This window comes from Mastigoproctus giganteus, chromosome 7 (assembly GCF_048544385.1).
Source record: "Mastigoproctus giganteus isolate SK-2022 chromosome 7, ASM4854438v1, whole genome shotgun sequence".
Classification (NCBI taxonomy): Eukaryota; Metazoa; Arthropoda; class Arachnida; order Uropygi; family Thelyphonidae; genus Mastigoproctus; species Mastigoproctus giganteus.
This window is the reverse complement of record NC_143581.1, coordinates 180888748-180904128: the sequence shown is the minus strand read 5'-3', so window position 1 is coordinate 180904128 and position 15381 is coordinate 180888748. Positions and strand designations below refer to the sequence as shown.

Here is a 15381-nt window from a genome sequence, read left to right as displayed (position 1 = left end):
TGAATAGAATTATTTATTGTATTTATGAAATTTTTTATCTCATGTGCAGGAAAAATTACAAAAGCGTGCAATTTAATAAAAAAATTTCAAAATGATAAAATTACAAAAAAAAAAGTAGACAGGCAAAACTTCAGTAAGTTTTACCTCTTGAGCATCGTTGCCAGAATCGACTTCTTCAGCTGATAAGTACACCGCTGCGGAGGTTGATGGCTGTGGAGATTTAGAAGGGGTTGGCTGCTCAACTGTACAAAAGAACATATTAATGGATGACTGGATGGTGGCTTTTTTCTTTTCATTGTAGATTTCTTTGTAGCAAGCAAGCATATCATTCACCCCTCTGTTAACTTTTAAGAATTGTTTGCTGTCAGTATCCATCTTCTCAAACCTCGCCATTGCCGATGCAAAATAAGAACTGGTTCATGTACACTAAACTAGGAGCATAGTAAATGAATTCAATGAATTTGAAGTACTGATTAAGTCATGAAATGCAGAGTTGGGGATATCAGAGAGTCACTCAGACATAAGGGATGCAGAATTTGAATACGACAGTACAAATGTGTATAGAAAGGAGTATGGGCTTATGCTATTTGTTAAGAAGAATAAATCTAGGACAGTGCATCCAGTCAAGATGGGTGACCGGCGCAACGTTGGCAGTTTTGTGTGACATAAGGGTTAAATACAGATGAGTGTTGGAGTGTTTTATAGGCCTAATGATTGTTAGGAGCATAAACAACTTTACAGAGAAATAGAGTAGGCCAATAATGGGGAATTTTAGCTTTCCAGATATCGACTGGTATTTGTGAGTTGGTCACTCACACACTAGTGTAATTTTTGTGGATTTATTAGATGACTGTTTTCTACAGCAGCATGTTAGAGAAGCAATAATCTTCATGTGGTTATCAGCATCAGTTCTTCATGCATTGAGAAACTGTTTGTAAATGACCTTCTGGGCAGCAGTGATCACAGTATGCTGATGTGGGATTTACTTAAAGACAACTACTGTCAAGGATAAAGGGAAGGGCTTTTGTAATAGTGACTACAGTGGTCTCAGACAGTTTTTAAATTCTATAGTAGTAGTAGTAGTAGTAGTAGTAGTAGTAGTGGCATGTGATGCAAGAAAGCAAGCTTATGCAGCATCAGTCAAAAAAAATCACACCATTCCCTCCAAATGCCTGTCCTGTTCCTCCTTAAATTTATTTAACCTATCAACTTCCACAACGATAGATGGAAGTTTGTTCCAGCAATTAACCGCCCGCTGGCTAAAGGCAAATTTCCGCACATCTATTCTACATTTGTTCTTTCTTAATTTGAATTTATGTCCCCTTAGGTTCGTAATCTGAACAAGTGGAAGGATCCCATCAGAATTCAGCGTGCTCAACCCATTCAAGACCTATACAGTGGGACCATCTGATGATATTGCCAACAGCAAATTCTAAATAGGGAGTTTCAGGGAAGTAAATATAGAAGTTACTAGGCTTTTCATATCAACTCAGAAATATCATTCCAGGCATAGACCTAAATGAATATCAGCTGAACTGATGAGACATGTGGCAGAGAAGAAAAATGTATATCATCTGAACTGATCGGACATGTGGCAGAGAAGAAGGATTTTGTAATCAAGTCACAAAGGAGATTAGGCAAGCTCCAGCAGATTACGAGAAGTCTCTGGCAAAGAATGCCAAGAAAAGTAGGAAAGACTTCTTTTTTTATATTAACAATAGATGGAAGGGTCCAAATCACTTTTGTCCACTTGATGTTGATGGTTTTACTGCTGATGATTCTGTTCAGGTTGCTGACAGTAGGTATTTTGCATCTACATTCATGCATGAGGAGTTCTTTAAGGAGGGGAATGCCAGAAGTTCATCAGAATCTAACAGGGAGTTAAATGATTTTGTGATAACTGAGAGGAAAGTGACAGAGAAATTGCTGAAGCTTAATGTAATAAAGGTGTTGAGGTGGATGAGAACTATCCTCCTATATTAAGGGAGGCAGCAAAGGAGGAAGCAAATCCTTAGTTATATTTATGAGAGCATCTTTGGAGTCAGGGGAGGTCAAAATTTAGGGGGAACAAAAGATAACATGAGTAATTACAAACCTGTTAGTTTAATTTCTATTTTAGGGAAAATAATGGAATCTCTGGTTAAAGAAGTAATCTCTGGTTAAAGACCATTAAACAAGAATGCAATTCTACTGCAGTCACAGCATGGATTTGTTAAGGGACAATGTTATCTGACTAATCTTATTTGATACTGTGATACAGTAACAAAGGAACTGAATGCAAAAAGCAATTTTGATATCATATACTTGGATTTGAGGAAAGCTTTTGTACTGTTGCACACATTGCTGTACAAATTAGAGAAGTGTAGCATTAAGGGAAAGTTACTGCTCTGGATGAAGCAGTGGTTTAGTGGAAGAACACAAGAGAGTCATTATTAATGGATGCTGGTCTTCATGCACTACTGTTATTAGTGGAATCTCCCAGTGTTTAGTGCTGGGCCTATTGTTGTTTTCTATATTTATTAATGATATAAATATTATTAAATTATGAGTTAAATTATATAAAATTAAATTATGTAATAATATAATTATATTAAATTATATAAATACGAGGCTTAATGTCTAATTTGTAGATGATAGAAAGGTTGGCTAATGACAGTAATGAATGTATTCAATAAGATCTAGAAAAATTAGGCAGAGGGCTGAGAAATGGCAGTTGAAGTTTAATATTGACAAATGCAAGATACTGCATATGAGTAGCAGTATACCAGATTAATGTAACGACTGTGTAGTACTACATTCAGGGTAGTGGAAAATTAAAAAAAGACCCGAGGTTAATTGTACAGCCTGATATGAAGTTCCCTGAGTAGTGCAAGCAGCCCGCTGGGACAACACATGGTTATTTTGTCAATGATATACAGAAACTTTGCTAGCAGGGATTAGAGGTGATTATCCCATTGTACAAGGTAGTGGTTAGGCCACATCTTGAGTACTGTATGGAGATCTATACCCCATTTTAGGAAGGATGTAGAACTGCTAGAATGGGTGCAGAGGAGGGCAACAAGATTGGTGAAGGGAATAAAAAGTTGATCTTGCCAAGAAAGACTTCAGTTCTGCAATTACAGCTGAAAGAAAGAACTGCTGATTCACAGACTTTCCTTCAGCTGGGTTGGTTGATTGTTGGAACAAACTTTCATCTGTTGGCTACTATTATTAAAATAATAATAATAATAAAAAAAATTATTTAAAGGAGGAGTTAGAAGTAGAGAAGTTTTCTTATGAGCAGTTTTCTAAGTTACCAATTGAAAAGTGCAGTGATCACTGGTGATTGGCACCAATAAGTTCAAATCCAGTTCATTATTCAAAAGTTTTGAAAGAAGGCTAATTGTCAAATTCAAGAAAAAGAACTTCTGATTTACAGACTCTAGTGAGAGAAAGTCTAAAATAGCCAAACAAGCTAATAATCCTTGGAATGTAATCTTTACTTGTGTGGAAAGTCTGCTCTTGTTCCTCTCTTCTGGCATGAGTATAGCAGTTTGCTTTTTTCTTTTAAATGCTATGCTTGAAAATGTGAAGACCTCTTCAGTCCAGTGTACCTCACATCCATGTATTGAGATCATTATTCCTAGATATGTTGAAGAATGTTGTGTGAAATATATAATTTATTTGTTATAATACCAACTATATTGTGCACAAGTTCCCACTGAAAAATGTTTTTATAAATGTAAAGGTAGCACAAATTTCATCAGTTGGCAATGTGCATAATTTTCAAATTTGAAATTTTTTCTGGGCATTTTTCCAATACTTCTTGGTGTTGTTTAAGTTAATGAAATAAATGAAGTAATATATACTTTGCAGCATTATTTCTGTCAGTTTCAGTGTGAAACCTACCAGACACTATTATGAAAGAAGAAAGAATTGATGTACAGTGGGCCTTGGTTGGAAAACTGAAAAGAACAAATTATCCCTTTAAGAATCCTTTATAACAATACTGAGCATGAGAGAATATTCAAGCAAGTAAAAAGATGAAAAATCTGATTTCAGATATTCTCTTTCTGGTCTGGTGAAACTTTTGAAATGCTCCTGACAGCCAAGTCTTGCAAGGCCATTGCAATGAGCACAACTTTGATTCAACATTTCTGAAGAGGGCAGAGTCTTTAACAGTATCTTTCTTGAAGAAATCAAAATCAATTGATGTCTAATAGAAAGTCCAAAACAGAAATTTGGGGTGTTTTTTTGTTAATGAATTATTTTTACGAGGACTGTGTATTCTCATTTAGACATTTTATACAGCCATTCAATTTCACCTCGCATCCCATAGTTATGGTTAATATCTTTAATTATTTTGTTATTTTTAATTTGGTCTAGTAATGTTATCTTATTTGATATACAGTTGGACTTCTATATAACGAAATTGATTGTTCCCTTGAAAAAATTCGCTACACAGAAATTTCGTTATAAAGAAATATGACCTTTTCAACAATGAAAAATACTGTAAATTCAGAAGTGAAAAATACTGTAATTCAGTAAAAAATGGGAAAGAAGTGGGAATGAATAAATTTTCTAACATTTTAAAAGAATTTATTAATACATACATATTAAGAAATGACTACATGATGCCCACAATTTATTAGTACACTTTTAAGAATTATGTCATAAAATATTTGATTGTTTTTTGTTGTACACTGGATTCTACTGTACACCATTCATAAAAATATTCGCATTTGTTTAAACTTTTAAACACTCAGATATATTTTCTGTTACATTTTCTTCCCACTGAAGGCCTCTATGCAAAGTTTCAAATGCTGCCAACATTTATTTGGGAGGTTTAATATTTTCCTCATTTTCATCCAACTCATCATTGATATTGTCACTAGTTCTTTAAATATGCTCCAAAATGTTGGAGTCACTCGGATATTCAGCTACTATGACATCATTACGAACTCTTAAAAATTTGTCAAGAACAATTTCTCCACTGATCAAACCTCACTTGGAACTCTTCCCAAGGTTGCTCAATGTCTTCTAGTAGTTCATCCCTCTCATCTCTGTTAATTAGCATTTCAGCAAAACCTGCTTTTGTGAAAAATTCCCAATCATTGTTTCTGTCACATATCGACTCCACACTTTTGCGAACTCTGATATGCACATCCCCAAATCTATAACAGAATCTATAGGTTGGTTGGTTTCTATTCACAGTATAATTTTTTTTCAGTATGTGCCTTCGGTAGTGCATTTTCAAATTCTTGATAATGTCTTGGTCCATTGGTGTTACAGTTAAGACGAATTATTCAGAAGGAAGAAACAAGCTTCACACTTGTTTCGAAATTACCGAGTGAAGGTGGGCAGGGCAGTAGTCGACAATCAATGTGATTTTTCTGTTTTCTTTTGTCACCTTTCTATCGAAACTTAAAATCCACTGCTCAAAAATTTCACTTGTCGTTCAACTCTAATGACTTTAGTCCTTTGAAACATTGGGGTTTTTTACTTTTGCTTATTACCAAACGCTTCAGTTTTTCATTACCAGCCATATTTGCAACCAAGAGTGTAATTCTCTTTTTACTATTTTTACCACCTAAACATTTATCACCTTTAAAAGTCAGTGTCTTGTTTGGCAAACATTTAAAAAACAGATATATTTCATCAATGTTTGAATGTCTTTGGACTCGTAGTCCTCCATAATTTTTTTCAAAACTGTTTCTTTCCAATGGGTATAGTCTTCTTTGATTGCAACTGCCCTTTCATCAGAAATAACTTTTTCAAGTAAGCCATGATGCTCTTTAAATTTGTCCAGCCAACCAGAACTGGTTTGGAATGGTTTGTGCCCCAGAAAAGATGTGTACTCCATAGCCTTTTCTTTTATTAATAACCCTGATATTAGCATGTTTTGTCTCAAATCAATTTCATCCACTTAAAAACTGCTTCATCTGCATCTTCCCAAAGGCCTAATTTTGCATGCTTTTAACTGGGTCCTGTGTCCTCAAACAGTTTGAGAATTGAAACAGGATTTTTTCAGAATGGTTGACACACTACTGGCAGCGGCATCAAATTTTAAAGCTATTTCTTTTTTTTTTAACGCTGCGATGTACACCATTAACACTTCCACTTTTTTTACACTACACTCAAAGATTTCCTCTTAGACAGTGTAAGGTTACTTGCACAACAGTTAAAACAAAGCTGAAATTAGGGACCACTTGTAGCTACCATGTAAACAGAGACAGGTGAAATTTAGTGAAAGTGTGGGTGACTCATTTCTTCGATTCAGATGAATTTCCAAGATAATGGTCCTTGAGGTTGTCACAGACATTCTCTCAGTTATGCCAGACAAGCTGTACTTGCTACCTGGGAATCTAAAACGCTGATGAAACTGATATTCAGATGACACTCAAGTCAAGTGGACCCAATTTTGGCAAAGTCCGGACATTCTGTGACAGTCAGATCCTCTGCTTGCACCTTCACGATGGTGAGACTGTTAATAACCCTGGGTATAACCTCCATGCACAAGCACACGGTGGTGACCACCCAGGTGTGAACCAACGTAAACAGAGGTCGAGGTGTTGCACCCACACCACATGGAGGAATGCAACCCCTCTGTGTTACCAGGCAGTACTAGGTGATAGATGACTTTCATCAGCCGGTGAAATACCACCACTTTGCTTATTGGAGACTTGAAGTGGTGGAACCTATGCTTAGTCTCCAGAGCCAAGTTCCAGTCAACCCTTCCTCATCTCTTCCATCATGCAGTATGGCTGATGACTTTTGAGGTTATGATGAACATCATGGCGAGATCCAATCTTCCTTACATTTCGAGGGTACAGCTCTAAAACGGTGTTCGCAGGCCTGCCACTAGTTAGTACACTGAACCGAACCTATTAGTAACTCTCTGGGAGGCTTCCAGATCAGCTAGTGTATAATCTTGCTACCTCTACTCTGCCAGATAGTGACTGGAGGGAGTCAGAGCAGTGTGTATGCAGGGGGGCATTGTCAAGACCACGTTATGTCAAGTATCTAGTTATATTCTTACCATGTATTTTGAAAACGAAATGCACAAGGCATAATCCTTATGGGTTTTGATAATTAACTATATAGTATCGGTGTAAATACATCATAGTTAACCCATAAACTTGAGCTACGTATTTAGCATAGGGGGCATCGTTTTAATTGTATCCTTGAGAGAGAGAGAGAGAGAGAGAGAGAGAGAGAGAGAGAGAGAGAGAGAGTCAGAAGTAGACGGGAATCACTAAGAAAGAGAAGAATGATGATATCCAGCTCAGGACACTGGGTGTGCGAAGCCCATACTCACAAGATGTGACCCCCCCCCCTCGTGTTAAGTTGTATAGGTTTTACTTTTTAGCCATTGTTGGCCCACTGCTGGGCAAAAGCCTCTCTAAAACTTCCATCTTTTTCTATCCCATGCTGTGGTTGGCCAGTTTCCTCCTGCAGGGTTTTATAGGCACTATTAAATTGTAAAATGTTTTAGCTCTTAATTCGTTGAATTAAAGCCTTTAGTTATTAAACGTTAAATGGATTAATGCTTAATCCTTTTAGCTCTTAATTCGTGCTTTCTACAGCATCAGCTTTATTGCCTAAAGGCCAGAGGTGCAAACAATGCGTACCCAGGTCTCTCAAAATCAGTTCGTTATATGGAAATATTCTTCATTATACGGAAACTATTTTCAATGTAATGACCAAGGGGAAATCAAAAAAGTTCGCTACATAGAAAATTTCGCTGTATGGAAGTTTGTTAAAGACAGGTCCGAATGTATTTTTAAGGTAAACACTGTGTAGTAGGTCGGAATGTGGTAACCTTGTTTACTGGTAAAAATTCTTAGCCACAAAGTAATTAACTGTTGGAATAAACTTTCAGGTGGAAGTTTATTCCAACAGTTAATTACTCTCTGGCTGAAGAAAATTTTCATACATTTATCCTGCAACCATCCTTTTCCATCAGCATATGCTTAATCCATTAAACATTTCAATGAGATCTTTTAGATGCCTAGTTTCCAGATGCTGCAATTTATGGAGCTTGTCTTTTTTTGGTAAGAGAGATTAGTCAGGATGTAAGGTACTCTTACATCCTGACTAATCCTGACAGCAGATCTACATCCTTCCTAAAATGAGTCTTTCAAACCCATATGTAGTAGTAGTAGTAGTGGCATGTGATGCAAGAAAGCAAATGTATGAGCTTATGCAGCATCAGCCAACAAAAAAAAAAAAAAAAAAATTCACACCATTCTCTCCAAATGCCTGTTCAGTTCCTCCTTAAATTTATTCAACCTATCAACTTCCACAACGACAGATGGAAGTTTGTTCCGGCAATTAACCACCCGCTGGCTAAAGGCAAATTTCCGCACATCTATTCTACATCTGTCTTTTCTTAATTTGAATTTATGCCCCCTTAGGTTCGTAATCTGAACAAGTGGAAGGATCCCATCAGAATTCAGCGTGCTCAACCCATTCAAGGCCTTATATACCTCAATCAGATCACCGTGCAGGTGCCTAGTCTCCAGTCACTGCAATTTGCAGAACTTAAGCCTCTCTTGGTAAGAGGATCCCTTCATTCCCCTCACCAATCTTGTTGCCCTTCTCTGCACACGCTCAAGTAAATCTACATCCTTCCTAAAATGAGGCCTCCAGACCTCTACGCAGTACTCAAGGCGTGGCCTGACCATTGCCTTATACAGAGGGATAATCACCTCCTTTTCCCTGCTAGCAAAATTCCTATATATCATTGACAAAACCCCATGACCTGCCCTGGCAGCCTGTCTGCATTGCTCAGAAAACTTCATATCTGCCTGCACAATTACTCCCAGGTCTTTTTCATTTTCTACCACCTTAAGTGTAGTACCACACAGTTGGTACGTTTCTCGGGGGGGGGGTTACTTCTACCCATATGCAGTACTTTGCATTTGTCAAGGTTAAACTTCAGTTGCCACTTCTTAGACCATCTGCCCAAATTATCTAGATCCTGTTGCAGTAGCACACTGCCATTACTGTCATTAACAACCCTGCCAACCTTTGTATCATCTGCAAACTTCGACATTAAGCCTGATATACCTTCATCAATATCATTGATAAATATACAAAACAACAGTGGACCTAACACCGAACCCTGTGGGACTCCACTAATAACATTAGTCCAAGAAGAGCAGCACCCATTGATTACCACCCTCTGTCTTCTCCCACTTAACCATCCTTTTATCCATTGTAGCAACTTACCCTTAATACCATTCTGCTCCAATTTGTACAATAGTCTTCCATGCGCAACAGTGTCAAAAGCTTTCCTGAAATCCAAATATATGATATCAAAATTATTTTTTGCATCCAGTTCCTTTGTAACCGCATCATAATATCCTATCAAATTTGTCAGACAAGACTTTCCCTTAACAAACCCATGCTGTGTCTGAATTATTGCTGCAGTCTTGTCTAGATGATCCTACAGTTCGGTACTACCCAAATGGCATGTTATTCTGGGATTACTTGCCACCCAGATGTTTTCTTGCTCTAGGGCTACTGCTACCAGAATGGTGTATTATACTGGGATTACTGTTATTCAAATATAGAACCATGTATTTATCAATGTTAAACTTCATTTTATTTTTCAGACCTTCTGCCTAATTTATTCAGATTTTCTTGAAGTAGTATAACCCTATTACTGTCATTAACCATCCTGCCCACCTTTATATTATTAGCAAACTTGGACATTAAACTTGATATGCCTACATCAGTCCTGTTAATAAATTATTACAAACAGTGAAGGGCATCATATAAATAGGACCCAATTCATAATACTAGTCCATGAAGGGTAATGATTGCTAATGACCACTGTCTGTCTTTTAACATTAATTTGTCCTTTTATCCATGGAAATAACTTGCAGCACTGCACAAATTTATAACACCCATTCGTGTGGAACAGTATCAAAAGCCTTACTGAAACCTAAATATCTGATACCAAAATTAATATTGCTGTGTTTGTTTGAGACTGCTTGAAATAGCTTAATTCTGCACCATAGAATAACATAAAATATATTGGTTAATTAGGGAAAAATTTATTTAAAGAGTGAAGCAATAGATAAAAAATTAAACCTTACTCTTTAGTAAGGTTTCATTATTGTAATAATTTTTTTTAAATTTACAGACATTTTGTTCAGTTAATTTTATTATGCAATTTTTCAGAGATATTTTGTTTTAGTTTACTTACAGAAAATTTAATTGCTCATCCATGCTTAGTACTGAGAAGACAGTGTCAAGTAAGTGTCCTTTTTTCCTTTATTAGTGAAGTTATTTTTAGACATAAGGTTATTTAATTGGAGATTTTTGCTCTTTTGTAGATAACTGTGGATTGCCTGTTGGGGAAAAAAAAAAAATAATAAATAAATAAAAAAATAAGTCCATGGTATAAAGTCTGACCTCTCAGGTTTTCTGTACACTGGCAATAAATAATACTTCTCTTAAAGTATTTTGCTATTTTTCAGGCTCATTTTTTTCCCAATAAAAGTTAGTATATATCTAAATGTGAATAGAAGTATGTTTCAGATGTTTGTGCCTTACTCGATAAAAAAAAAAAAAAAAGTCAGGTTGATGCCAAATTTTTAACGTATTAACATTGTTAACGTATTATTAACATAGTCAGTTAACATATTATTAACATATAGTTAGGGAAGAATGTTACATGGTTGTTTTCCATTAAGATTATTACTAAATATAATACTACTCTTATAACATTTGAAATTAATAGTATAGTTCAAGGGTGGGGAACCTTTTTACATTGGAAGGCCAAATTTTATTTAACCAAGATACTATTAAGCTGCATGCTGAGAATTAAATATAGTGAAACTTCTCCTAACGGACACCTCTCGTTAACGGACATCTCTCTACAACGGACATTTTCAAATTCCCCAACTCACCTCCATTGGTTTTAACGTGTTTTCAGCTTCTGTCTAGCGAACATTCTCTGTAACGGACGCGGACAGCCAATCTGCACTGTTTCGTTTAGATTAGCACTTAATTTGATCTCCCCATAATGGGCGAGCTCGCTTCCCTTTTTCTAGGAACTTTTCTTCCACGTATTGCCTCAATCGTGTGTTTATTTTCTATTTCCAATTCTCTGAATTTTATCAAGGTTTACGTCGCGGTTCTAAACCCTTTTTCAAGAATTTTAAGGCACGTGTAAAACTTCTGATGAATTCGGTGTGTGCAGGTGGGGAGAATATGGTCGGCCTTTCGTCTTTTCAGTTTCAGTTTTCAGTGTCGTGTGAAGTGCACAATGTCTTCTCGTAAACATTTAACTTTAAAAGATAAAGTCGAACTCATTAATGTGTATGATCGGCAAAAAAATAGTATTCGCAATCTCGCTGCAAAATTCAAATCGGGAAGACGCAGGTAAGCGACATCCTAAAGAAAAAAAATGAACTGCTCAAACAATTTTGGCAACACAGAAATGATCACGTTCAAAAATCATTCCCGAAAACTGTTGGACTTCAAATTTGTCGCGCACGTGCTAAAAAAATTCCCATTAATGGGCCTATTATTAGGGAAAAGGCTTTGGAGGTTGCGAAATCTATGGGAGTAAATGAGTTCAAAGCTTCTGTGGGATGGCTAGACAAGTTCAAAACTTGGCATAAAATTTCTTGGAAAACCGTAAGTGGTGAAGGTGGATCTGTTGATTCTGGGGTTGTAACAGAGTGGACCGTCAAATTGGAAGATTTATGTCGTGATTTTGAAGCTAAGGATATTTACAACTGTGACGAAACAGGGTTGGTTTTTTAAATCTCTTCCTGAAAAAACAATGAGTCTAAAAAACGAAAAGTGCCAAGGTGGAAAAATTTCTAAGGAACGCTTGACTGTACTATTGTGTACAAATATGCTGGGAGACTTTGAGCAACCTCTTGTTATAGGAAACCCACAAAATCCTCGTTGTTTCAAGGGCATAAAGTTGAATCTTTTGGATGTTGACTGGAAGTCTAATAAAAAAAACGTGGATGACACGAGATATCATGAGTGAATGGATAAGTCACTTTAACCAAAACACGATTCGTCAAAACAGAAAAATTATTCTTTTCATTCATGGATAATGCTGCATCTCACCCGCACATTGAATTATCGAACATTCAAATCGTTTTTCTGCCGCCAAACACATCTGCAGAGTGTCAGCCCTTGGATCAAGGGATAATAAAAAATTTTAAACTTCACTACAGAAAACGTGTTTTAAGACATCTCTTGCAAACATGAATGATGTAACATGTGCGAGTGACCTTGCAAAGAAAATCAGCATCCTAGATGCGATTCAATGGATTTCCTCTTCAGTAAACGCAATTAGAAAACAAACTGTCGTGAACTGTTTTGTAAAGTCTGGCTTCTCAAACACAAAAATTGAAGTTGTGAACAGCAATGTGGAGCACAAAAGAAGAACAACAACTTCAACATCTATTGATAATGTACGATACTTCCGCTACAAGTGACCCTGGCTACAAAGATATAGACTCGAACCTCACTACAGAAGATGGTGCTCTAGATATCAACGACATTATCATCGATATTTTTCAAGAAGTTCCTCATGAGGATGAAGAAATGGAATGAGGTCATTCTGTCGAAGAACATATTAACGACGAACCACCAATGAAAATAGAAGAAGCGCTGATACAAATCAATCGTTTAAAAATGTTTTTTGCCGCTGAAGAAGATACCGAAGGACTTTCGATGGTTTCTTCACTCCAAACAAATGTTAAAAACAAAATTATCAGCCGGAAGAAGATGCAGAAGAAAATAAGTGATTACTGTATGTATTTTTCTTAAGATAAAGTCATAATATGCATAGCACAATTGTATGTATATTATTTACAAAAATATTGTGCAAAATCTGTATATAATTTAATTTAATTTTACATTAAGCATTTAACGATTTTTCTTTATCTCTTGTGTATGTAATTGTATATTATTTACAAAAATATTGTTCAAAATCTGTATATATTTTAATTTAATTTTACGTTAAACGTTTAACGATTTTTCTTTCTTTCTTTTTTTTTTTTTCCCTCAGACTTCTTGTTAGCGGACACTTCTCTCTAACGGACACATTTTCGTTCCCCATGCCTGTCCGTTAAAGGGAAGTTTCACTGTATATACAAAAAAAGAAAAAAAAAAATTTTTGTAGGCATATTTACAATTTTAATTACAGTCTGTTATTGTATGAAGAATTTAAACAAACAAATTAGCGAAAACATTTATTTGTTTAGCAAAGATGATAACAAAACTAATTTGAACGAGTTTAGATAACAAACCATTTAATGACTTTTTTGCGATTGCTTAATGCCAGATAGTAGTCTGATATTTGGTTCCAACATCTTTGAGCATAGTTTTAATTGGTCCTCCAAGTGAATATCCGTCATCTGAGATCTCAAGCTTGTTTTAATTTGTGTCATATATGAAAATGTTGATTCACAACAGGAGGTTGTGCCAAAACAAGATAATTCGATGAGCATGTTGACATAGACACGGGTAATCAACAGCATTGTTCCATATTTAAAGAGGATCCTTCTCGTCAAATAGACACTTCAGAATATTATCTTCTGAGAGCTCAGTTAATTCCAGCTGTAAGTCATCAGGTGCTTTGGAGACAATCAGGTATGGTTTCAGTGTGTTTCTCAAAATCATCAAACCTTTCATCGCATTCTTCAATCAGGGAGTCTAGAACAGCCCGTGTATTCTTTCATGTCTCATTTCCTTAATGATTTGTTTGTATCCTGTTCATTAATTACTTTTGCCAGTTCAAGAAAGTGTTCAGCTGAAAGTTCCAATTGGTTAAGCAAGGTTTTGAAAAAGGTCAGCTTTTTCCGAAATGCCTGTATTTTAAGCCACATCATATTTAGATTTGGTTTTACCTTGCAAAAAATATTCAGATCATTTTGCTTTGACATCATATCACACAAAAATGCAATATCTCTGCAGAATTCGACTTTTGACAATTCATGCTGTTGATTCAGTTCCTCAAAAAAACGCTTGTGATTTGTTTTTGTAAAGATAAAAGTTTGGCAAGTATTTGTCCTTGGGACAACCAGTGCACTTTAGAATGATATGGCAGATCCATGCTGAATGTTTCATCATTAAGCTGAAGCATGTTGCGAAATTGGCGATGTCATGATGTATTTGCACAAATAGTTTACAATACCTATAACTTTATTTAATGTGTCACTTAAAACGGTATATTTGGCTCACTGATTCTTCTGAATGAAGAATACAGTGAAATGAAATCAAAGTATCTGGATCTGGCAATTCTTTCTGTAGTAACGCAACATGTCTTCCATGTTTTCCTCTCAATCCTTCCATGTTTTCCTCTCACGGAAGGTGTGCCATCTGTGCATACACTTACTAAATTACATAAATTCAGTTATGCTTCACAGCATTTTTTTTTTTTTTTTGAAGATGGTGAAGATGTCAATTACATATGTCCTGGCAGTAAGGATACCCAAAGTCAGTAACCCATCATGAGAATGAAAATCCACAATTATAACATGAATAAAAAATAACACCTGTGCTGAGTCAGTAATGTCAGTGGATTCATCCAAGGTGATCGAATAATAAATGGCTTTGCTTTGGCATATTGCATGAAGTTGCTCTGTTATATTACTGGCTAATTCATGTTGCTGATCAGTTATGGGCCTCCTTGAAAGAGGTATTTGTTTGCACTTCTTCACCTTAGCTGAATCTAAATATCCCACAACTTCAATAATGCATTATTTTATAATTTCTGCATCGCTAAATGGCTTACCTCTTCTTCCAAGTATGTATGCTACTTTGTGTTGCTTTGGTGATGTCATCCCTTGTCCTGACGTAGTTTTGAATACTTGCTGCTGCATTTCAAATTCATTTTCTTAAATGCAGACTTTCGAGGTTCTGCTTCTAGTTTAGCATATTTGTTGTCCTTATGAGTTGCATAATGCTGATATGCATTATATTTCTTCACTGTTGCCAATATGGCATCACAGAGCAAACACAATTTTATCATTCACTGCAACAATGCAATACTGCAATTCATATTCTTCATTGAATACTCTCTTTTCCTTCTTTAATGCTCTTTTCTTATTTCCTGACATAATCAGGTAACCATTAAAAATTAAAAATGAAATTTGCAAATTGATTGAAGATTCAATTTTAAAGGAAACAAGCACTGGAAACCAATGGCACTGGGGAGAATGACTGGAACATTAACTGATACTGACAGCAGTCAGTGAGATGAGTCATCACTAATAAGAAAGGTAATGTTGCCAAATGAATTTCAAGTGGAAGTGATGCCATATCATCTATATGGGAAACAATAATATTCTATAAAGATTAGTGAATTAGAATAAACACTTTACTTTAGAGCTCTCAGGCCTGTGACGTGAATCACTG

General features: G+C 35.8%; 1 protein-coding gene across 1 annotated transcript in view; it reads left to right on the top strand.

Annotated features, from left to right (window-relative positions):
• The window catches only part of LOC150083372 (mitochondrial outer membrane protein SLC25A46-like), a 234928-nt gene that overhangs the window by 36191 nt on the left and 183356 nt on the right, over positions 1–15381 (top strand). The window contains exon 3 of the mRNA XM_090378488.1: positions 10187–10244. Within this exon, the coding sequence (XP_090234614.1) occupies positions 10187–10244 (58 nt within the window). The remainder of the gene's footprint in view (positions 1–10186; positions 10245–15381) is intronic.